Here is a 26757-nt window from a genome sequence, read left to right as displayed (position 1 = left end):
GCTGTTGAACGATAATGTTTTGGCATCGTCCTATCGCCCTTTTTAAGGATGGGCACTATTACTGCAGATTTCCAAGACAAGGGCACCTGACTAACCCTTAATATTTGATAAAACAATACTTCAGAAACCTTGCACATAACTATGGATATTGCTTTAACATCACACTCATCAGACCAACCGGGCCTGGGGCTCTTGAATTACTAGCATGTTTGATCAAGGCTGTAATCGCCTCCAAGGTGTCTAACTCTTTAGTAGCAAGGTTGCCAAACAAACCTTCAAAGTGGTCAACCCACCTCGCCTCCGAAACTGTGTTTACTTGTAAGGCCATTTGAGGGCAGCCCTCATTTCTCAGAAGTTGCCAGATTTCACCCATCTGCCTTTTAGCCACCACTAAAAGCATCATCTCAGCATCCTGCTGTTTCAACATAGCCTTATAGGAGCAAATCCAATTCTTATATAGTCTTTTCCTGCTTCTTGATTTAATAAGATACTCCTCCCTGGGTAAATGTTTTAACCTTCTAATGTCTGTCCTCAACTCTTTTTTTCGTAATACAACTTCCGCATCATATACATGAGTGTGTTTGTACTGAGGTTTCGCACGATCCAGATTACTTTCCACAAAGCTACGAAGCACCAGCACATAATCCTTTTTTTCACACTCATACCTTTCATACTTTACTGAATGAAATACTTGTATTGATCTGTAAACCTCTCAACTAGATCGGGTGTGTCCTCAACCGGTTTCTTCCTTGACAGACTTCAGTTTTAGAATTTCAAGTCTTCGATTTACCAGCGATTTGTGTAGACCACGTTAACCTAAGGATAACGTGATCATGTTAACCTAAGGATAACGTGATCACTTCGCGGAGACAGTATCACCTGCAAGTTAGTAAATGTCTGGCCAATACTTCCAGATACAAACACATAATTTAGTATCGCAGATTGTAAACCTCTAAACCAAGTTGCCTGTGCTGGAATATCTCCGGGGGTTTGCCCATTTGCTACGTAAAAGTCCCATAGCTCCAAAACCCTCTGCAACTTCCGTCCTCTAATCCTTGCAGGTGAAGCGGCCTCCGTCAGATCACAAACCCTTTTAGTCCTGCTGCTCACACACAGCGCATTCAAATCGCCAACTAGATGCATTACTGAATCATCCAGTGCGCTAAGACAATTCTCCAATGAATTTGCCAAGATTTCTAGAAAGGCATCATCCTTCATAACTATTGGATTCCAGTAAACATTGCATATTATAAGCTTCTTCTGGCTGGGGAATTTAACAGGATCCTGCACTTACTGGTTTTAAGGAAACAGATTGGAACACTAAGGATGGTGTTGTAGGGGGGGTTAGAGAGGAAGGCTTAAGGGTTAGTTGGGCTGTGGGATACCATGTTTTACCCAGACTGTCACTAATCCCATAGAGGGCTTCCCTCCCCATGAGATCCACCCTCTGCATACCAACCGCCAGGGGGGGGGCATCGGGTAGTGGCCTCACCTTCCTGGTCTCATGAAAAGGGGCTTCCCATAGAGAAGTGATTGCATCCGTGGATTCGTCACACTGCCTAATATATACCCAAAATTAAACATAAATGAAACAATGAATAGTAACATGATATTCAATAACAGATCTGTTTCTTGTATATCTTCCCAATCTTATAATGCCTTGATTGAAAGTGAATTCCAATTGTCAATTCCTTCCATGAGGAGAATATCAGTATTTCATGTATCTCTATATGCGTTTTTAACATACAGACTTATGCTGATTTTATTTCCCAGAGGAATTTGCTACCTAACATTTTAAGTCCCCTGCTGGCGCTGGAGAATATAAACATCCATGTGAGATTTCATAATAAGAGGAGAGAAGAATCCTAAAAATAATTGTAAAGAAAATCTTCTTGGCTATACAATTATTCCTACCTTAGTCCATTCCCATACCATATGTGACTTTCTGCAATGAAACAAATCGCATATGACTCAATTAGTCAAATCTCTTGAAGGGGGCTGTGTCATTCAGTCTCCAGCCGCCCTACTGTGGAAGGTGGAGGGGGAGATCTCACTCTAATATTGACCCCGCACCATATGTTAAAACAAAATATCTTAATATTTACTGTAAACTCAAGAATAAGTATATTCATGTTGTAGACTAATATCAGCTATGGTTGATTCAATAAATTGGCTCCTTGTGAAATTTGAAATCCCTAAATATAAATACCTACCTTTTGAAAGGTGGTCCTGAGTTCACTGGTAGTCCAGGAATGAAAGGGTATATCAACAGTTGCAACTCCTTCCGTCAATAAATTGACTAATCTAGAGGGAATACATATTATAGTAAAAGATTCAAGTTCAAACTGTGGATTCATCTTTATAAGGAGAATCAGAGCTCTAATATTGGCCAGTAGTTGTTGAACAAATGTGACTGACCCATTTTAGAAAGGGAGTATACTGGGGTGAATTGTCCCTCTCCTAATTCCTTGAGTACTTGCCAGGATACTGCCATTTTGACGGTGATCCGTTTGGAAGTAGTTGGTGACGTCAGCGCTAATTGCGTAACTTGATGATGTAATGCAGCAACCGAGACAATGTCAGGGGTGTACTTTTGAATCGCCCATATTAGTCATTTGCGTCAACCCAGGGATTTACGAAATCCTGTCATGTGGAGACCCAAACACTAGGTAAAATACATAGGACATACATCAAAGACTTCCATGGTTCTCAATATTTCATAATCTGGGTGTAAAGCAAGGAGAAAACCACTGTGCAGAAAAATATATGTGTATATATACATATGTTGATTAATATGTTGATTAATCATGTTCTATAGACTGGTAGAAAGTCTTTCCGCTTTTTTATGCAACAAATAAGAGCTAATGTGGGTAGATGACCATTGGCAATAAAATAACACCTTGAGCTATAATAAAAAAAAAAGATTGGATGGATGGGAGGATGATCTCCTTGAAGAAAAATATCTTTATCATTGTACATACCAGAATATTTATAAGGTCCATAGGTTACATTACCCAAAGGGGACACAAAAGTAGACCTGTGTTCTGACAATTGCTGAAAAAACTATACCAAATCTTCATTCATCCAAAACGTTAAGCATTATTAGAAAATGTTTCTACTATTGTTGCAAGGAATTTAGTGTTTTGACTTCCACCCGGAAAGCATCCACTAAAAAGAACTGCTTAGGAGTTTTGGACTGTGTGCCCCGAGCATGTGCAGTACAATTGTACTTCTGCAAGCAGACCACAGTAGTGCCACAAATTCTGCAGTGCTTGCAGACCTGAAATGTGAAAAGCATGGATCTGCATGCCTTGGTAATGAATCGGTATGAATAAATCTTCAAAGGAAAACTTCAGATTATCACAAAGGCGTTTAGGATCTGTTCAGTAAGTAGAATTGGCATTTCATTATTAAGGTTGTAGCAGTCCCAAAGGGTGTGAATTTTTTCAGTTTCCTTGGTGGTTGCTGATGGGACAGGGATATTAAGAACTCTGATTGTGCCCATCCTCTGCTGGAAACCTACTCTGGGTCCAGCTTCCACTAAATTGGTGCAGAAGCCGGACCCTTGGATCAAGTCGCTGTAAGTCCCCAAGTTAGGCAGGACATTTTATCATACCGGGTTCCAATGCCTCTTTTCCGAAATCAACATAAAATGTCCCTGAAAAATCTTTATGGAACTCTCCATTGAGCCACCCATAGTTCTTGGTCCTCGTTCTCACCACATGGGTCAATTCCCCTCAGATGGTTGCTGACTGGCACAATTAAAGTTTCAGCTCCTGTCCACAGTTTCACTTAGAGGCAAGTCAGGCAGGCTTGGGGGGGTTTCAAGCTGCACTTTGAGCTCTTGGCCACCTCCATGCCCAAGGATCCTGGCTCTACTGCCCTAGTCTACTCTCTCTTTGCCTTACTGCAGACTTGTTTACAAGGGGCCAATTTTGGGCTTCCCTTCTGTCACTGTTTGTTTACTAATGCCTCATTTGCCTCCCTAATGTTCTGCCAGATATTGGTACCCTTTCTTTTGGCACACTCTCTACGCTTAGGTGTCCCTCTCTTTTCCTTACCTCCTCCTCAAGCCTTGCCATCTGCTTCAATTGCTTAGCTCTTTTTCTCTCAACACCTCTTCTCCAGTTCTTAATCTCTCCTCAAACCCCTTAATGTCTTTAACCTCAATGTTCTCCTCCACAGGTTTTCTTCCCATCTCCTGCTCCTCCTTTTGCATCTTTCTGCTCTTTCTTTCACCACTATATTCTCAGATCTCAGCACCTCCTTCTCTTGTCACTTGCACTCTACTGCATCAGCCTCTTTCCCGAAACAGCTGCCAATAGTGCTTCTCCATGTTAAAACTCCCACACCCATGCCTTCCCCAGGATAGGTGCCATACCCTTGTGTTCCACACTTAATGGGCTGTACAATCTGTGAGGGTCTGCAAATGTCTTTCATAAGAGTGTCACTTCCTAATGACTGTCATGGTTTTTAATGAGAAATCATGGGCTTTCAGTGCTGTGCGGACTAAGGCTTCAAAGGCCTGATACACCACCTTGGTTTGACTTGCTAGCAGGTGCATGCCGAGGGGCAGAAGCTATGCACTCCAGAGGACACTGCGGTTCACCCAGCAGCTTCCTATTGGCCTAGCTTCACGAGCCCTGCATCAGTGTGCTCTACGGCAGCTTCTCCTTCATTATCTCTCTCATTCTATGTAACTATATTGTAAGCATTGCAGGGCGTGACCTAAAGGTTCTGCAGACATATTATGTTTACTATACTCCGGAGGTCTCCCGGGGCACAAGACCTTTAGAACAGAGGTCTTTAAACTGCTGCTCTTCAGATCTTTTGGACTACGACTCCCATGATACTCAACCATTGACTATTCTGGCTAGGGCTGATGGTAATTATTGTTTAAAACATCTGGTGAGCCAAACGTTAAAGACCCCTGCTATAGGGGATCAGGCATACTTGACATACACATGTCATGAGCCCATACCCCCTGACTCTAGTATTGAAGGAGTGACTAGGGGATCCTCGCCACCAATGCACCCCAGACTGCATCACAGAAGGACTGGTGGAAACCAGCACCCATGGTCACCCATTTCCACACCTCTGTGGGAGACCTATTGCGTCTGGGATCAGCTCGATTTTAGAGCCCCTTAATACATTTCGACAAATCTTCGGATATCGTCCCTTCTCCCCTGGTGGGAGCCCCTTTCCATAAGGCCAGGGAGGTGAGGCCACTACCAGATAGTCCCCCTGGGGGTGGTACTCAGAGGGTGGATCGCATCGGAAGGGATTCCCCATGGGACTAGGGACGACTGCGGTATGCCCAACATATATCCCCACCTTCTTCCTCCTCATCCTACCCTTTGCAGGCTTCCGTAATCCCACATACTTTCATGTATTGGTGTAGGATGGAGGATTTGGCCTACCGAAAAAGTGCTAGGACGAGGAAAGTAGGTACTTCCTATGCGAGTCATATGCAGGCACTGGGATGAAGAAGGGCACATGTAGCCCAGTTGAAGATGAGGACATCAATACTGAGGCGAGGAAGGAACGTGGAGCGATGCAGAGTGCCCCACAGAACCAACATGAGCTGTCTAGTCACCTTAAACACACACACATTTATAGAGTTATTATATAGATGACATACTTCTTTGTAGAATGGCCCTGCAGGTGAGGCTTACGAATGCATTAATTGGGTCAATGCTTTAGATCGCCACCTGAAGGTTTCTGCTACCATCAATGAGGAGAAAGTCAATTCCGTTGAACAGACTATTTATAAGTCTGAACAAAGATTTGAGGTGAAACCATTCCATAAGGCAACTGAGAGGAATACACTTCTCGGATATGAATGATTCCACTTTCAATGGTTGAAGAATAATCCACCTTACGGCCAATTTCTTTGTATTTTTAGGAACAGTAATAAGAGTGACTGACTAAGAAGCAATAGACCTATCAAGAAGATGACATAAATTAGGGTATCCAGAAAAACTAATAAAGAGATCCAAGAAAAGAGCACAAAATAACAGAGGGGGTCTATTAGAAAATAGGAATCGTACTGCGGAGGAGGATCGTCTGGTTTCATGACAACAGATAATTGTTACACAACACGTCAAATAAATAATCAATAAACAGTGGAAGATTATGAATAGTGGGAACAGCAATCTAAACTCGCCCATGTTTGCCTTAAAATGCAATACCTCCTTTCATCATAAAATCATAAGGGGTGATGTAAGTATATCCGTTTGCCCCAGACCAATTGAGAATTAATTTACCCAGGCTTGGGGGCTCACACCAGTCACAGGACACTTTCCATGTGGGAGCTGTTTGGTTTGTAGATTGACCAAAATGTCTAAAAAGTTAGATACAGGTATCAAACACCCTTGGGCTCAAAACCAATTTCCAAACTGCAATATACCTCTGCGGCTGTATTTGCAATCTGGTCTCCCCTTGGGACACTGTCCATTGAAAGAACCAAGAGAAAAATCAAAATTTGGATATGTAAACATAGAAGCTGAATAGGTAATGACATTCACTACACCTTTAGTCCAACATTGTGTGGTTAAACACCATACATGGGACACTCAATATTGGACTATTCTAATAAGAATTGTACATATTGATGTTGAAAGGGTCTTGTCTAGAGCAGAACTGATGTTTTTTTTTTAAATATAGAAGGCACATCAAGGGCCTTAATGAGGCCATCAAATGGAAACATTTTCTAATAATGCTTAACGTTTTGGATGAATGAAGATTTGGTATAGTTTTTTCAGCAATTGTCAGAACACAGGTCTACTTTTGTGTCCCCTTTGGGTAATGTAACCTATGGACCTTATAAATATTCTGGTATGTACAATGATAAAGATATTTTTCTTCAAGGAGATCATCCTCCCATCCATCCAATCTTTTTTTTTTGGTGTTGTGAACTTAGCTGGTCTGGGATTGAACCATATGATTTTGGTCATGTGGGGTATGACTTGAAGTTATAGGAGGGCCAGCAGCTGTTTTTAGTTCTATATCCTCAGATTTGGAGCCAGGGCTGGGATCTACCTGACACAAGACTGGATTGTGAGAACTTTCCATTTATATTGGTTAAGGAGAATACAACCTTTTTATTTTGGAGTACCCTCTTTGTTTTCTCCATGGGCCCTGCCAAACCAGACATGAAGCGCCATCTTTTTGGTTCCCCTTTATTTAAAGCTCCTGCACTCCTTAGGACATTTGAGGACACAACATCCAGAGTTATAAAATAAGGTGTGCCAGACTTTTAAGTTTTCACTTCTTCCTCTCCACGAATGTGTTTATACATCTCTCAGGTAAAACTGAGATGCTGTAAAGGGTGAAACACCGCAAAATATTGGAGCCCAAAGGCTATCCCATAGCGTGATCCCTTATAAACATTAACACTTCCTTTGGTGTTCATTCCTGCACTTCCGTAGTTTTTCCTTGTGGGATATATTGACCAACTCCACAGTATTTCCCACATCACCAAGCTGCATTTGCGCAGAAACAGCAATATGGCTGCACTGGCTCCTGTGAGCGCCATGGCCTCAAAACTGCGTTTTGCAGCACAAAAAGATGGCTGCGCCTTCTTGCCAAGCATACATTGGGCAGGATGGAACAACGGGACACACTGAAAGAGTGTGCCAGTGTGTTCTGACATATACAAAAGGAAGAAAGTGAAAAGGCAGCACTCCTTTGCCGAAAACCCCAAAATTCCCATTGAAAAGGACACTTTTTCACCTTTAAAAATAATGCTGCTTTGACGCTAATTCCATCTGTTCTTTCTTAAACCACTGTGATCAATAAGGCCCTGCCATGCCTAGGATATATCATTGTGCTTCAGCAAAACCAGGCATGATTTCCGGATGATAGGCCCTGTCAAATTAACTGTGAGAAAAAATAAACCAGGAGCTTCACTTTTCCCGCACGGGAAAACGCGTTCATTTCTTTACTAATGTATCAAAGCTCAGTAGTTCAAAAGAGATTCCAGCTATCTGAGCCATGTCCGTTTCAGTGCATCTGTGCCTCAGAAAAAACCCCTGCACTCAGGAAAATAACCATGACTGCAAGGCAATATTGGGAAGTCGGATGGCAAAATCGAATTTCAAAGGAAATTCTAGCAGTTTTCACCACATGTGTAAAAATGGGCTTTGCAAAACTAAAGGAGAAAAATGCCCGTTTAAAAAGTAAAATGAAAGCCTGCCATTAACTTGCAATGTGAAGGGGTTTGTGGCTGGTGAAAATACATACATGGGCTATTTTATTCCACAGGCTTGTTTTAATTCAGGACCAAATATCAGAAAATAAAGGTTTTAAACCGCCTTGGCTGGATTTGCAAGCTGTTAAAAACAGGTTATTCTGGTTGACAGAGTTAAAGTTTCCCCCTTGGAAGGGAGGCACCATAAACTTCCATGACACGAAAGTGATAATTGCTAGCTTGAAAAACTTTGAATGGACTAAGACAAAGAAAGTTCACACGCTCGTCAGACATTTGTCTGTGCCCCAGGCTGGGACAATAGAAATTCTGGGACACTAACCTGTGAAGTAGAGGGGGCCATAAAACCTTCAATCAAACTGGGAACCACACCCCACACATGGCTGAAGTGACAGTTGGTGGCAGCTGAAGAAAGAAAAAAAAATGGTCCAATGACAAAGGACTGCCATTTTCTTCCAAAGACTATTTTATAGATAAACTTTGAAGACTTTTATCTCTGCAGCAAGAATTATAAACATGTGAAAATGTTATAGTTTAAATATTATTTTATGGGCTTTCATTGAAGACATGGTAGAATTCACTGACCCATTCGGGGACAGAAATGGCAAAGAATTGCAGATTACAAGAAAAGCATCCATGTTGCAAATGCATATTTTTGTACATACATCCCTTATAATAATCCACACCCATGTATAAAGTTTTAGAATTTGGAGTAATATAAATCCCATTGAAAAGCGTGAAAAACTGGTACAAGGGCGAAACAAGGTCTCACAAACTGCTGCATAAAATATGTAACCTGCTTATGTAAGTGTTTAGATGTTTCCACTGTATGAAGGTGCCATTTAGGGGAAAATGGATCTAAAAAAAGTAATTGTGGGAGGTTTTGGACATTGTAAAACTTGCAACATAAATCTGACATCATTTTCTGGAAATCCAACCAGCTGAGAGCGAGGCAGAGACTATCACCCTTGTCCAATCCAGTTGTTAGAGGTGTGTTTAGTTAAGCCTGCCCCAGCCGTATACTTTGATGTCACTATGCATTATAAGTAAGAGTCCCTGACAAGACTCTAGACACACACTCTTCCTGGCGTTCCTGCGCTGCATTCCTGTTCCATCCATACAGATTCCAGACCCCACTTAAAGGCCAAAGCATTGCTGACCCTACTCCAGGGCCCACTGCAAAACCCAAGCATTGCTGATCCTGCTCCAGCAAGGCCTAAATTCTGAAAACCCACTAATCTCCCATTAAAAAGGGGAAAGATGTGGTATTCTTTTGGGAAGCATTGTGAACAATCCTGGCTTGCTGCCCACTGACTGCATGCCATCCTGCCATCCTGCCGTCCTTTAGTATCCAGTGACCAGAATAGCCATTCCAGTCCAGTGCCATCCGGTGACCAGAACTGCCAGCTGTTTGCCAGGCGCACTGCCGTGTGGTGACCAGAACCTATCGACGGTCCAAAAATCCCAAAACTTAAAAGTGGACTGTGAGTATAATCGCCACCCATAGAAACCCATAGCCTTTGTCCTTATCCCACTCCTCAAGTCATCCTATCCTTATCCTGATACCTTGTTGAAACTGTCACTCATTCTTGCAACCCTGCCCTTGATTTCTAGTGCTAGCGCCATCTCTTTAGTAATTTTGTCTTGTGTAATCCTAAGCCATTAGTCCTATTTCGAGTGATCGTACTGGTCTCCGCCAGGCTTGGGCACTGGGGTGACAGGGTTGAAATCGCAAATCAGCCCTGGATCTTACTGTGTCCCTCTTTGGTGGGCTAGCCTGAATACTCTAGTTTAAAGTAAAACTGTTCTTGTCACAACTGATTTCCTTTCCTATTTCACAGCTTCATTTTACTCAAAGCACACCTTTTTATATCTATATAACTCCTCCAACTTATCAGCTGGAGACTTACTTTCACTTCCAGAATACCCTGGGATATACCTCTATCGCACTCCATATCCGTGTATTTCACCCGTTTTTATTAAAAACCGTTTGGGTAATTTCAGGCGGGAATGAAAAAAATTGCAACGTTTCCAACGTGTCATTTTGCTGCAATCTGTTTTAAAGTTTCCACTCATTTTCGATCTATATGCTTTTGGTAATCCATTCTTTGTGATTGTTAGTCTCTTTGCATTGTTGCTTTAGTGAGGAATTCTATTTGCATCAAGGTTTTTAACACACATTCATTATTGTCCATTTCCAAGTGTCATTTCATAACATTGCAAGGGGTTTAAAATCCGTTTTTCTCTCTTAATATAAAGAGATGAGCATTTCAGCCGTGCGCTGCATACTAGGCCGAGACCAAGGTGTGTGTCACCTGATTGAAATCCTTAATATCCTCACATGTTCATACAAAGAAATCCTCTGAGACATACTACATCTGTCCAGTTGCAGTTTCTGCTCTCAGGACACTTTGTGGCACCAGTAATAGCTATTGTGATGGATCATTGGAGTTTTGAGCTGGCAAAATGTTGTGATAAGTCTTCAACAAACTCTTTTGTTTAATTTTGACTCATGTCCTGAGTCTTTTGGGAGTCGTGGAGGCAACTCGTCCTCTTGACAGTGTTTCGTGGTGTACGTGTATGGTGATGTGGTGGTTGGCGTGAGCAGTGATATGCTGGGGCAGTGTTTGTGCAGTGCTAGCAGCATTGTGTATGTGTGTATGCTGCACCGGCATGTATTGTTAGGATACATGAGTGATTGTGGCAAAACCAATTACTTCTTTTGTTTGATGTTTCAGGATAGTGATGCCTCCACTGGGTTATTCTGGAAAGGTTTCTGTTCCAACATGGTGGTCCTTTGCTATAGTCAAACACCTGCAGACTGTGTATATTCTTCAGCCCTCTGTCTTCACTCTAATGCCAAAAAAGTTACCACACGAAGTGTTGAATTGCAATACCTCAGAGTCAAAACTAAAAACAAGTTTAAGAAGACTGAGCCGCACAACTTGTGTGTAATAAAATTAATAAGTCTATGTGAGTACTTGTAGGTATGGGTACGTCACCTCTAGAACATGCAATAAGTTATATAAATTGTAGGAATTAAATACCATCAGAAACCTTGTGTTGGATAGACAGTCCACTCTCCCAAGGACCAAACCTTCTATCAGTTACTTAGATTTTTTTTTTTTATCAATTGATTTCCCAAAAGTGTTAAATTGTACTATATTCTCAAAATTTAAAACCTCATGTAAATGAAATTAAATCAATTAAATCACAGCACAGGTTCGAGCACTAATAGAACAAGAATGGCAGGAAGCATTAGAATAAGAATGGATTACACAGAGCACCACATTTTTGACAAAAGCATACCCAAAGATTCTGATGTTTTACACCATTACAAAGGTACATACATCCTCGACCCACAAGGATGACCTATTATTGCAGCAATAAACAGTATATTAGAACCATTTTCACAATACATTGACCAAACCTTACTACCTTTGATTAGTCAAACCTAGACAATTTTGAAAAACACTTACATTTCTTTACTCGCACTATCAGAACTCCAGTTCAATCCAGAGAAAGATGTTCTTTTCACGATTGGTTGTGGTAAATGTATGCTCATTTCGATTCCACACAAAGGTGGGTTAGAAGCAATTGAAAGATTCCTTTAACAACATGGAGATGTAGGGGTTAACAATGCATATTTTTGCATATATTGCTTAAATTGGTTTGCAGATTATATAACTTTTTTTTTACCTTTGACGGAAAATTATTTTTACGGATAGTAGGGACATCATTGGGGTCAAGCATGGCTGCAGCATATGCAAATATATTTATGCATCATTTGGAAAAATTGTCAATACGTGAGAACTCAAAATGGAGAGGCTTTTTGAAACTATATAAATGATACTTGGACATTTTTCAATTTAGACAAGACCCCTAGAGGCATTACAGGAGTTTTTGGACTTCTGTAACAGCATTCATGAATTGATTTAATTAACGTGGGAATTTAGCCAACCCAGTTTACAGTACTCGGATGTACTAATCAACATGAAAGGGGGACAGTAAACGTTATATATCAAACCAACTGACAAGAATTACCTATTAAATACAGATCGTTTTCACACTAAAACAACGATTAAAGGCCTCCATCATAGGACATTTCTAAGACTAAAAACAGATGGTGTCAGATCCAGAAGAATTGAGTAAACAACAAGCAATAATGATTGAGTTTATACAGAGAACTAGCTAAAAAAGTTGAACTAGCACATGCTATATCAAAGGTTTGAACACAGGATTAAGTTAAATAAGAAAAGAAAGAAGCAAACATTCACAATCACTAGTATATGTTACTACAAATATGTGACAAAGCAAAAGGATAAAATCTATTATTAGGAAGAATTGGCACATTTTGAAACATGCCAACATTACAAGTACATTGTTTAAGGATCTGCCTACGTTTGCATACCGCAACATAAGTACGATAAGGAATGCTACTGCAAGCAGAAATTCAGAGGGGTAGTAAAGATAACAGTAAAGGTTAAGATAAGGATTGTTCCATTGTGTGAACTGTCAACATTTCAACAATACCATTAAAGGTGATGATATCTCACATCCTTACGCTAGCCAAAATATAAGATTCAGACACACTGCGACTTCTGATGCAACCCATTTTATTAACAGTATTAAAGGTCCTTGTGGCGATCTACTATGTGCATCTGACATCTAGGGAAGTGATAATTAGATGGGCAAAGCAGAAGTTGTATTTGAGAACGCAGAATATTAATTACCATGGGGGCGTGGGGGCGCTGTTGAGCAGCCAGCATAATGATAACGATTGTTAGTTCATCTTCCCTTGACTCCCTCCTCTCTCCCTTCCTCCTCACCCTTTGCCATCTAGGTAAATTGTTCTACATATTGTTTCTTTGGTTTGCTTCATGATTGTAAATTTGCTTCTTTCATTATTCTTGTATCTTGTTATATTGTAAAGCGCTTTGGATCAAAGCGCTATATAAACCTAATAAACAAACATAATGAGGTGTTATTTATATAGCGCCTTTATCCAAAGTGCTTTACAGTGCATATACGCACATACAATATCACCCAACCGAAATTGGTACTCATTTATCGACCTGGGAAGGATGAAATGCTGAGTTGTCCTTGCTGGGATTCGAACCTGCGACCTGCAGATCACGCTCAGATCGCAGCAGCGAGCGCTCAACCAGCCAAGCTATCTTACCGACTAATAGCTGCCTAGCATCGGAGTTCCGCTATCAGCCCATTGTAAATTGCATTTAGTGGCGGCAATACTGTATCCCATCTTCCCCAACTAGGGGTATCGGTACCTAATACTGTCTAGACTGACCGGTCCAAGTGTGGAGAGAGACCGGAGCCCACACGACCCGCTGTGAGCCGTTGTGGCCCTTCACGCCCTGCAGAGTAGGAGCTGCTGAACACTGTAATGGCGCAGCGTTGTCACAGGCAAAGAATGCAGAGACCTCTGCTCTGTTCCTGAGTCGAAGACACACCAACACCTGGTATCCCCACCCGACCCAAGAAGATTGCAGCACACTGCCCAATGAGGCTACACTCCATAATCCACAGGCTGAGCTGTACTGGCTCTGCTTGAGAGAGTGGGCCCCAGATCAAAACCTGCAGCATTATTCACTACACCAAAGGCCCACCCACACAGGCGCATCTGCAGAATTTGGTGCTGCTTACACCTTGGTCAACTGGGCCTTACCCTAGAGGTGTCTGAGGCGTGGAACCAGCAGGCACAAATACCTTATCCGATGCACGGCTCAGAGCGACCTCTCCTCCTGCTGGAACTCTGATGGAGCTGGGCTTACAACAGCACCTGTACCCTACGGTCCCTCACCCTGATCAGCCTGCACAATTTCCTGCACCTGGACAACCAGCAGGGCCATGACCTACGGCCACCTGCCCCCAAATCTGATCAGAAACAAATACAGGCCCCAGCCATATAAAGGGCAGATGTCTCCAGCTGGATCAGAGCAACAGGAACCATAACGACGCCCCATGCCCACCCAACAATAGCGACCTGGGTTGCTGTGGCGGTGGAGAACGGACCAGTACCAAGCCTACACCGTCAGCGTGGGCAGAACTGTACAAACCAGCACCAAAGGAGGCCACAACAAGTTTGGGGGCAGAACCTATAGCATCATACCAAAATTGCCAGCGCAGCCAAGCTACCCACTCATCAAAACCAGCTGTATAGGCGGCCCTCCAAGTTTGGGTAAAGATTAAACTTATATTACCGACACACAGGAGAAGTGCACGGAAGGTCTGATCACACTGATCTCGTGACCCTGTAACCCTGCCCCTTTCCCACTCATTGAGGTTCCCTGTACCGGCCGGCCCTCTTTGCTGGACCCCAGACCCCTCGGGTCCAACGCATGCAGGAAAATTACAATTTCAGTCACAGGATAGCACGCACTGAAGGGATTTGACCTGAATTTAAACAGAAGACCCAACCAATGAAGCCTCCTATCCCAGGATCCAGATAGCCTAACCACCATGACTAGAGGCGCAGGTGGAGGGAAGAAGTCTGGGCTATGGACAAATTCATGACAGCTGCTCCCTGTGACAACCCAGAACCCTCTACTAGCTCACATCTGGGACAAACCAGCCCAACCATGAGTCCACCCCCGACCTCACTCATATGATGGAAGCCATGGCAAAAGGATTTGCGACTGTTCATGAGAAACTGGACGATATCACGGACAATGTTGCAAGGGTTAAATTCAAGACCCTCTGCATTGTCCACAAGGCTTTCTGGGGTCTGGGTCCAAAATACCTTTAACTCTCCCTTGGTAAATACCTTCCCAGTTGACCTCTTAGCTCCTCTACCTCCAACTCCCTCATGGTCAGTCGCTTCTCCCCCAACGAGTTGGGGGTAGATGTCTTTCCTCGGCTGGGGCCTCCCTCTGGAACAGCCTCCCTGCCACTCTGCATCTTGAGGAGAACCATCTCCGGTACGGAAGCACCTCAAGACCTTTCTCTTTGCTTCTGACTTTGCTCTTCCTCTCCCCCTCTGAACTGTGTGCTTTGGCTCAGTGCACCTGGCTACCCTCTAATCTCGAACCCAGGTCCCTGCTCACCCAGACACTTGCCCGCAATGCCTCCTGGCAACCCTTGCACTTGGGTCTGTATCTGTAACCCTACAGTCCACTTACTTACACTTATCAGACACCGCTTGTCTGCGCCTTAAACCTTGCGCTTGCCACCATGCTGGCTGCACTATCATTTACTATTGTTTTTATCCCTTGCTTGGCACTTTCCACCTCTCCACTGCACTTTACCCATTCCCGCTCCCTTGCACGTTCTCACTGTCACTGGGCCTACTAAGATCGTTGTTTTGTCCTCCCTTGTTCCCCTCCATTACCTCGTTGCACTCTGAAACATGTGTGTATGAGCGCAATACAAATAAAATATATCATATCCATCAGATCACAACTCGCTAAGGAATCCGTACGCATTACAGAGGCTGAAACAAGGATTGGTGCGAGGTTAGATATAGTGCAATGCCTCCGCAACACAGTGATGACTCTGGTGAAAGACATGAAGGCTGTAAAATCCAAATGTGATGACTTAGAACCAAGCTCCAGGAGAAATAACATCAGAATTGTTGGGGTCCCCGAGGATGCACTATCTGGAAGCATGGAACATGCATTTGAAAACCTACCTAAGGACCTCCTGGACGCCCCGGCGCTATCCCATTTCTTTGCAGTGGAGAGGGCCCACCGGGCACTTGGACCCAAACCGAAACCAGGCGACTTTCCAAGACCCATCATTGTGAAGATCCTCCGTTTTTGTGACAAAGATCAACTCCTCCGCCTCGCCAAAGAGAAGGGGGAACTCTGACTGGGCTGCGACACAATACGCATTTTCCCAGAATTCTCAGTCTCGGTGCAACACAAAAGACGCCAATTCATTGGAGTCAAGAAATTACTTTGTACCCGCAACATCCAATATGCAATGCTGTTCCCAGCTCGACTAAAATGTCAATTTCGAGGCAAAATGTACATTTTTATGGTCCCGGATGAGGCGGTTAAATTTGTTGAGGCTCAAATACCGGTCCCAGACAACCAAGAAAGCGACAAGGCTGTCTCCCCACCAATATGAAGGAACTCTTTAGGATCACACCAGCAACTATTCTTACTTATATGACGACCATTTAGTACCTGAGATGTAATTTACCACCACTAGTTACATCTGACTTACCCATCCCGTAATGACCACGTGGAATGGGCCACAGCGGCAACAGCTAACCCCGCAGCAGCTGCTAAGTTAATGTTGTGTTTTGATACCAAAAATGGGCCATGTTGGGGTAGGCCGAGGAGGGGGCGGGGAAGAGGGATTTACACTGCTAACTTGGGGAGGGCAGTGAGGGTGGGACGGAGAGGGGCTGCAGTTTGGGACTGCCAGTGGGGGAGGAGAGGGGAAGTTGGCCTAGTATTATAGAAGATATTGATGTACGATTACGTGCCAGTTGCGCAGGTCAGGCGATTTGGGGAAAGGAAATACTTAAAATATTGGCAATGGTGTGCTCAGAAAGCATGCTCTTAAGATGCACAAAATTCTGGTCTATTGGTAAACACAGTGTAAATTATGGAATAACACATATGTTATGGTACAACAGTTGAGAATAATGAGTTGGAATGTCTGTGGTCTGGGGGACTTAACCAAAACACGGAAGGTAATATCCTACGTTCAGAGACATGGGGTAAATGTTTTATTCTTGCAGGAAACCCTTACTATATAGAAAGGAGGAGTCATGAGACTCATACATAAGTCCCTAAAATATGTGGAAAAGAAAGCACACATTGACCCCGAGGGGAGGTACGTGGTAGTTCATTGTGTCCTTGAAGGAACCGGATTAGTGCTTGCAAACACATACTGACCTAATGTCAAATCCCCTGATTTTTTTGACCTTATTGGAGAAATCATGGCTGGATACTGTGGAATACCCATAGTGTGGGGAGGGGATATGAATCTGATTTTAGATTGTGCACTGTACAGAACAAATGCTGCAACCTAGGCCCCAACCCAGAGCTGCCGCCGTCTACTATCCCTTATACAATCACTAGCCTTGTGCGACACATGGCGCATGATACACCCACAAACTAGGGAATATACCTTTTATTCCTCAGTGCATAACATGTCATCATGCATTGATATCCGGCTCACTTATGGGCAAAGTACTGGACGCCGACATAAAACCTCGTACATTATGTGACCACTACCCGGTGGCACTTTCACTGAAATTGGGCAGGACTAGATCGGGTTGCGCTTGGAGATTTAAGTCAGAAGCGTTGAAAGATGTAGTGTTCCGGGCAGAGATTAAGGCAGATATTAAAACCTTTCTAGCCTGTAATGCAGCAGATTCCACCTCTCTGGGTATTAGATGGCAGGCCATTAAGGTCTGCATTAGGGGAATGGCGATATTGAATGAGGCTTGAGTCCTCAAAAGCATTAGGAGGGACTTGAGGGAATCGGAAACTACACTTAAAAAGCTCGAGATTGAATATTCCCGTTCCCCATCTCCCAGGCTGCTAGTATAAATGAAAACGGAATTTGACAAATTTGAGCTAAACGCTCAGAGGGAAATCTGTTATTTCTCCCACCCGCAAGCGGCTAGAGGATACAGGGAAGGGAACAGACCGGCTAGAACGCTGGGGAGACTAGTTCATACGGAGCAAGGGCAGACCCAGGTGGACTGTATAATGGATGAACAAGGTAACCCTAAATGGACAGATGCAGAGATGGTTGGGACATTCCGACACTTCTAATAAACACTATATACTGCGGAACCTTTAAGGGGGGGGGGGAATAACAAGCCATTCAATCACTGTTAGAAGACATCCCATTGTCATGCCTTAATGCCCAGACTAGGGTGGAACTCGAGGTCCCTGTCACACTTGAAGAAATCATGGCAGTAATCACCAATTTGCCTAAAGTGAAAGCCCCTGGTCCTGATGGTCTCACTGCTGAATTCTATCGGGAATATGTGACACTGGTGGCCCCCAACCTCCTCGTGGTGTGGGAAGAATCGGTTTGCAACTCTCTTCTGCCTGAGTCGCTTTTTAAGGCCATGATCACAGTACTTCTAAAACCAGACAAGGCTAGTACCGAATGTGGCTCATATAGGCCCCTTTGGCTCATGAACTGTGACACCAAAATCTGTGCTAAGGTGCTGGCCAACCACCTCCCATTTATGCCACATCTGGCACATTGCGATCAGGCCTGGTTCATTCTTGGAAGGTCTACGGCTCTCAATATTAGGCGGCTGTTTGACATCATGGCCAGAATAGATCCCGAAGCTAGTGCTATCGCAGTGACTATTGATGCTCAAAAAGCCTTCAATATGGTAATGTGGGAATACTTACTAGTGGTGCTCAGGAACATGGGGTTCGGGCCTGCCATGATACAATATATTAAACTGTTAAATACACAACCTTTAGCAAGAGTACTGGTTAATTCATGCATATCTGAACCATTCCAACTAGAAAGAGGCACTTGGCAGGGTTGTCCCCTCTCCCCGATCCTTTTTATCCTGGTCATTGAGCCCATGGCGGACTTCATTAGAGAACACCACAGTCGTCGGGCATATGCCTAGCTGGCCCTCCTGAAATGATTTCCCTGTATGCTGATGATGTGATGTTATTTGTTAGAAACCCTCATATTAACCTGTACCCAATCCTTCATTACATTAAACGAATCTAGGAATTCTCCGGCTTCACCACTAACTTTTCCAAATCTGAGGTCTTTCCACTAACGGATAATAAACCTGAAATCCGCAGCTCCCTCCCACTCTGGTGGTCCCCCGACCACATCAAGTATTTGGGGTGGTGGTTTCCAGAACCCGCACCTCCTTTACTACGTGACAATCACGAAGCAATCAGCACCCACGTGGAAAACAAACTAAATAGATGGAAATCTCCCCCACTCTCTGCTGTCGCCATACCCTCGCTAATTTAAATGACTTTACTGCCTATACATGTTCATGAACGTCCCATTATGGCCGGGGAGGCCTTTCTTTGCCAAATTGCAAAGACTACTTGCGCGATTTCTGTTGCATTCCGACACGGCCCGTTAGAAAAGGGCAGAGATGGCCTTCCCGTACGAGAAAGGAGGGTTCTCAGCCCCCCATCTAGAACTCTAGTGGATAGCTGCCCAGGCCCAGTTCGCCACATTTTGGTATGTGGCGCAACATCCAGCACCCCTAAATTGGAAACATTAGGAGTGGGCCGTTCAGACATTGCTGCTGGACAAACACTACAAAGACAACTGCCCATTTGAGCCAGTCCCCTCCATGCTGAAAGCGTGGCGAGCAATATTTGCCCTTACAGGGGTTTCCCACCCCTACTATAGATGGCTCCCACTATGGAAGTTCCTGTAACTAGGTCTAATGTGGGATGGAGCAGTGAAATCGAGGTGGAAGGGTATGGCTGTAGAGCATTGGCGGATTTATACATCAAAGGGAAATTCATTACACCCACTACACGGGTGCTTGGGCACGGGAGGGATGGAGGTGATCTGCTCCAATACTACCGGATCTGCTCAGCTGTGACTAACAGATGGCCTATGTACCTGAATGAACCCCCTGAGACACCTGATCTGGCATATATAGCTAACTCTGGGGATTGCAAGCACATAACATGGTACTGAACAAAATGGTCCCTCAAACCTCACATGCACAGATCCGCTGGTCAGAAGAAATGGGGGTGGAACTCACTGATGCCCAGTGGTCACACGTGTCTCCCACACCAGGAGGATATCCCTTAGTTTTAGATTCAAGTTTATGCAATTCAAAATATTAAATAGGCTATACTACACCCCAGCGAGACTAACTAAAATGTTTCAAACTGAAGAGCACGTTTGCCCTTAATGTGCATGTGCCACAGCGGATCATCTACATATGTTCTGGGAGTGTCGTTACCTAAGAGACTTCTGGAATAAAATACTAGACACCTGGTCCGGTGTGGCGAGTTCCCCGTTGGAAAAAAGCCCACTTCTGACCATGTCTGGCATATGGTCTGATCTGCAGGATAAATGCACAGAGCCTTTGTGAATATGGATTGCATGGTGGCTCAACGATGCATCCTCTAGAAGTGGAAGTATAAAAATCCCTGTGGGGAGAAAGGATGGATGTTGGCATTGACCTGGGGCCATGTTCCAAATTGCAGCTGCAGATTAGGTGAGATCTCGGGACAATGACCAACTTATGTACCGCTATTGATTGTCTCTAATGCAAAGTTGGTGTGTAGTCCAAAGTTTTAAGATCACATGAATATCTGTGTACATGCTTTATCTGTTTGATTCCATTTGCTCTCTGTTGTACTTGACAAATTGCCAAATAAAAATAATGGTTTAAAAAAAAAAGAATATGAATCACCACTAGTACTACGTTGAAAGGAAAAAGTCATATGATGGCTCAATTAAAGTGTGTCGTATTGGTGGTGGTTCGAGTTCCTACGAGAGGAGAGAACATAACACAAAGATTACAACAAAGGAACATCTTTTGGATAGACAAACCGATTAAAATGCATCCAAAAGGAATGACCACAGAGTTTTATCTGAACAATTTTGGATATTAAAGTAAATACAGAGCAAAACAAGGATTGAATAGTTCAACACATTACCACAGTAGAGTATTATGATTATAATGTTGAGAAAAAGATTATAAAAAGTGTTACATGAGAGATGAAGTTACTGAAAATATATAGTACAGATATTTGATATACATCATAAAATGCACTTGCGCGTTCTCAATGTCACTGGGCCTAGTAAGATTGCTGTTTTGTTCTCCCCTGTTCCCCTCCCTTGCCTTTTCGTGCTCTGAAACACTTGTGTACGAGCGCAATAGAAATAAAATATATATATGAATCTCAATTGACATTGATTAAGTCATTTATTTAAGTCAAGACAATCTATGTGGAGAAGCAAACAACTTTAATTGGTATAACTTTTGTTAAAAAAAAAGAATGTAGACATAACACACAACATAAATAGTTCACTATTTTGGTTGGAAGCTCACCTTACATAGATTTTTGTTGCATCTCAATAAAATAATAAAGTGTTTTAACATGTTTGAAATGATGATGAGCTGTACATTGATTGGTAAATTAGTCAAATGTACTCCATCATATACATTTACATTGATTATTTTAGTATCCCAGCCCCAAGTCCGACCCCACCGAAACACCTAAACACATACCACGAAAAGTTCAAACTTTTGGTAGTTAGAACATTTTGTTGTGTGTGTTTTAGGTCTTTTAGTGGGGTTAGACTTTTATAGTCGGTAATTTCATACAATACCAGGAACACCACTTCCAGTACATGCCATTAAGCATGGCGGGAAAGCATAAAAGGTTTACAGATTAAATAGTAACGCTTTTTCCAGCTTTGTGGGATACAATGGACTGTGAATTGTTGTCAGAGAGGAACAGGTAGGTAGCCAATAATCATAAAGACAGTTGTTGAAGCCTCCACAATAAGGAGAGTATACTGAACATAGAATTTTCTAGGTTTGATTTCATGGAAATACCGAAGGTCAACACTCACTAAGTCATTTCAAGTAGCAGTAAGAGGTTAATAACTGGTTACAAGTCACAATACATCCAAGTTATGGGTTGGTTACATATTGTGACGAATCTGAGGATGTCATCCCTTCTCATATAGGGGGAGACCTTTCCCATGGTGCCAGAGCAGTGCATCCACGGTACAATAGTCCCCCTGGCGGTGCACCGAGGGAGGATCACATAGGGGGGTGGGGGCCTATGGGATTGGGGATGACTTTTCTCAGCGAACACAGTATTTCCCCACCTTAGTACATCCAACCCCTTCTGAAATACCTATTCCTCCTCCCATCTCTCTAGGTAGAGCAAATGTGCTCTGTTGCCAGGTCAGTCTTTTTAATATGCTTCATAAACCCAAAATACAAGAGAATACCAAGTATCTTGTATCTGACTTGAAAGTGAGCACTGTAAAGATCATTGAGAGTCAGAGGATCACTCGGGAGAAGCAGAGTGAGCAGTCTAGCTTGAACAAATACAGCAAGCCAGCGCGGGAGTTCAAAAGGAACTCTGCTGGGAGACAGACAGAGAACAATCCTCCGAAGAGGAACTGCGGGAGCCGTGCACCGGGCGGGCAGAGAAAAGCCAGAGGGGAAGAAGCCACGAAGCGAGGAGAAGAACATGAACGCGATCCAAGCTGGAAGTACTGTTCGGGCTGTTGCCCATACATAACTCAGGGCACCCGAGGCTCCATTGAACCGCCTACAAGGCAGGACATGCAGCCGGGCAGAGGGAGACGCCTGTGGAATCACTGCAGACCCTGCTATTCATCTGAAAGCTGCCAGAGCCTCGAGGAACAATGCACTGACTGGAAGAACGCTGGTAACTATGAGAAGCAGGAAACAAGTATGCAAGTTTTCCAGGAGGAGTTGGAGGTCCGGGGAAGAATGGGTGTGAATACACATATGGAATTAGAGGGTCTAGGACCCAGAGAACCATTCAGAAAGCAGAATCATATGTATGGCAGAAGAGTCAACTGAACAGATATGATAACATATATTGCGAGTCTGGGACCTGCACCCATATGAGAAGCTGAAGGTATTCAAGATAGCGGAATCGGATGCTTGGCAGGAGAGTGAACCAAAAACATACGATCCCGGAAGGACAAGCAAGAGAGGGAAGTCGTATGTTTGGCAGGAGAATGAACCAAAAGTATATGTTAACAAACTGCAAGTCTGGGATGTGCACCCATGTGTAAGTCAAGCGCCTAATGTAAGGAGGAATAAGAGGGTCTGGGACCCACGTGAAAGAGAGACAGTCCACAAGACAACACTAGCTTGGCAGGACAGTGAACCAATCTATATTGTGAGTCTGGGACCCGCAACCACATGAGCGATGAGAGGATATTAGCTTGGCAGGAGTGTGAACAAAGTTATATTGTGAGTCTGGGACCCACACTCATGTGAGAGATTGAAAGGGTCAAGGACCCCGGAATTGGTAAAAAGGAATCCCCCATTTCATAATGAAAGCCATGAGGGAGGTTTCTTTTCTAAGGCCGTCGTGCAGGACTTTAAAACTGGACCCCCTGGCTTTGGCTCTTTTGAAAGCATGGATTGTGAGTTGGTGTGAGTATAGGTCACGTTTCAGTCCGTAGGATTGAACTAGATGTATTTGTTCTGCCAAGTAAGGGGTGGAGACTGAGACTGAGACAGACATCTATGTGTGATGGGGAGTGCTTTGAACAGTATACGTTCTTTGATCGGGAGCCATAATGGCTCCTTCTTGTGTACTTATTACCACAGAGACTAGCAACTACCACAGAGACTAGCAACGTTTCTGTTAATTGAAATTACAAAGAACACTTGTTACTTTAAGAAGGGATCATCCTTTCACAGTTGCTTTAGACTATTGGTATTCGGGTCAAAAACAGGTTTTGGACACGACAGTGACAGACTTGTTTCGAACTTCCTGACAATTTCACAAGTTTTCTTTGAGGTAGGGAAACCTCTTTTAGCTTTAGGGATAGAGGGGCATTTGTCCAACCCTTTCTTATTTAATAAAAGTCTTTACCCAAAAAACATGCCACCATTGTGTCTGATTATATAACAGGTGAACCCAAAATTTGTTTTTCACGAGGGGTTTGTGTTACAATAGGGTTAATGCAACTGTGGGGGAATACAGGGAACACAAACTGCCTCCTGCTCTTGCAGTGCGTGCAAGCAGACATCCATTATTAGTCTCTAGAAACCATCTCGGCCAACCAGAAGAGCAAAGAATTTCTGTGAATCATGTTCCTATGATTCGCAGAAATTCTTTGCTCTTCTGTATAAAAAAACAGGCGAAGGGTGGTTTCCCCCCGACATGGTTTCTAGAGACTAATAATGGATGTCTGCTTGCACGCACTGCAGGAGCACGAGGCAGTTTGTGTCCCCGTATCCCCCCACCATTGTGTGTGAGCCATAATTCTCCAGCCTTACAATATACACTGTATATTTATTAGGATGCCATTAACCAATTGGCAATGGGGATTTATATTACCTTGCAGTTAGAAGATTACTTTAGAACACTGGAAAGTACACAAGATTACTTTAGAACACTGGAAAGTACACAAGAAGGAGCCATTTTGTTCAAATTGAAGGAGGAATTAAACATAAGGTTTGAGTAGTATTCAGGGTGATTGGATTCACGCATGTGAGGCATTTTATTTTAACCAATTTTAAAGAGTCATTATGATGGATACAAATCTAGGTATTTCATGTATTTTCATAATAGATTATGATAAGCAGTTGATGAAATTCAGCTCCTGATGAAATGGTGTATTTCGAAAACGCATGGAGATAGTAACATCTAAAGAATTGTCACCAACGGAATTGGTTATAGGAACTATATCAATTTGCCGTTTACATATTTGTTTTAGAAAAGCTGCAATGTCACACTTTGTTATGAATTTTGTGTAATACTAAAAATCAATTGTATGTTGAAGTGATTTTATTTAATTCTCATGATGTTATAATTTTTTAGATTAAAGTACAATTGGCACAATAAATTGATTAAAAAGAACAACTACTAAGTAACTGGTGGAAGATTTGGTCCTTGGGAGAGTATTCTGTCTATCCAACCGGTTTCTGATGGTTTTTAATACATAAGAAAACAAAATTTCAGCCAACCAGTTAGATGCTGCCACTTATTGATGATCCACTCGGTTGTCTGATGCATTCTGAAAGAACGGCTGCGTCACCTATAGAGGTGCTTTGATTGCTCTGGTGTTATCTGATTTAGAGCAGTCTTGGAATCTTACCTTGTTTATCTATGTGAAGCAATGGTCTTTAGTGTGAAGGATTTCTGCCATCAGCAATGTCACCCCTCTCACAAAAATATCTCTGTTTATGTCACAGAGGCTGTTATAGGAAACAAACATAAACGTTTACATCGGAATTTTGGGATGAATTGCTCACATTAGGCAGAAGAGCTGATAGGCACATTGCAAAATATGGAACATTTACAGTAGCCTATTTATTGTATAACTGTAATTATAACATGCTGACAAAATTCTCACTGTTTAAGATATTAAATCGTTAGCGGCCCAGTGTGACTGTTACTGGGTGAGAAACTGGGAATGTGTTTTATGTGGACTTTTATCTGCTATTTTATTTCTCTATAACTTGTTTCTATATCGCATATTGATTCCAACCATTTGCCTGCATGAATGTGTGTGGGAATTATTTCTGTATAACTCTTGCTTTATTTCTCTTTTCCCATAGCACGCAGTCTGGATGGGGGGAGTGGGAGGTTTAAGTCAATATGTTAGGAGCACTCTGTGCAATTTTCTTTGTGCTGATAAATTGCCTCACTGATTGCATGACAATTTGTTTTAATGTGGGCTTTTGCACAACTTGGTAATTTCTTTCTTTTCTCATAGATCACGCACCCAGCTGGCTGCATGTCGCAATTCATCAAGTTTTTTGGGGAGCAGATTCTGGTACTCTGGAAGTTTGCACTTCTACGAAAGCGAATCCTAATATTCTCTCCCCCTCCCGTAGGAGTTGTTTGTTACCGAGGTATTTGGAAATTGCAAGTGGGTGACCGCAGATTGTGATGGTTGTATGTGCAAATGTAGATGGCATGAGGGTATAGGGATGCAGATGTGTCAACCTAAATCGGCTGCAAACCATTGAAGTATAATTTTTCCAGATTATGAGTCAGGTCGGCTAGTAGATACATAACCATCCAGAGGGCAGCATCACTCCGTAATTGGCATAGAGAGATGACCACAATAGTATGATGCGAGCAGGGGAGAGCAGCAGTTTGCATAGTGTGACAAATACCTCAGTATTATCACTGCTTCCATCGGGGGAATCCCTTCCCATGAGGCCAGGAAGGTGAGGCTGCTACCCGATAGCCCCACTGCGGGTGGTTCTCAGAGTGTGGATCTCATGGGTGGGGAAAACCCCTATGAGACCAGTGACGACCTTATCTGATCACTGATACCAAAGGAACAATTAAAGCTTTGTGCTTTTTCTTTCTGTTCCCAATCTGGGAAGGTCAGCATGGTTAGATGTAATGCATAGGCCAGCAGTGCAACCTGTGCTTGTTTCAATTGACCCTTAGCCACGACAGGTGGCCAGCACCATACACAAAACGGGTACAGATGGGCAGTTTCAATGCAATAAAGTATTTGCTCACATTGTCACTGGCTACGCGCACACACGGACAGGGGAGTTCGAGAGCAACAAGGAAGTGGTAAAGAAATGATCAATTCCTGACTATTTGAAAACGATGCAAGCATAAGAAAAGGGAGCATGCTGCTTGAGCTCACAAGTTTGCGTTAGTTGCTAAAGTGGCAACATGCCTGCATGTCAGTGTCGTGAAAACAAAGTTCAAAAATCCTTCAAACTCTTTGGAAAACGAACATTTTTTAAAAAAATTCTTTCTCTTGGAATGATTGTGTCTCTTGTGTACCAAAAAGTTATTTGTCGGTGACCCTAGACCACCTTCCCACAGTTACCCTGCTTCTCAGTCACCTCATTCCTCTTCTCTCCTTCCTTCATACCCTCTGTACTTTGTGAA

General features: G+C 43.1%; 1 protein-coding gene across 1 annotated transcript in view; it reads left to right on the top strand.

The window, feature by feature from the left end:
* DENND11 (DENN domain containing 11) overlaps positions 1 to 26757 on the top strand; it is a 215025-nt gene that overhangs the window by 126742 nt on the left and 61526 nt on the right. The window contains exon 5 of the mRNA XM_069628748.1: positions 25610 to 25748. Coding sequence (XP_069484849.1) covers positions 25610 to 25748 — 139 coding nt within the window. The remainder of the gene's footprint in view (positions 1 to 25609; positions 25749 to 26757) is intronic.

Source organism: Ambystoma mexicanum, chromosome 12 (assembly GCF_040938575.1).
Source record: "Ambystoma mexicanum isolate Mex_15411 chromosome 12, UKY_AmexF1_1, whole genome shotgun sequence".
Lineage (NCBI taxonomy): Eukaryota > Metazoa > Chordata > Amphibia > Caudata > Ambystomatidae > Ambystoma > Ambystoma mexicanum.
Note: the sequence above shows the minus strand (reverse complement) of the source record. Positions and strands in the feature narration are given on the sequence as shown.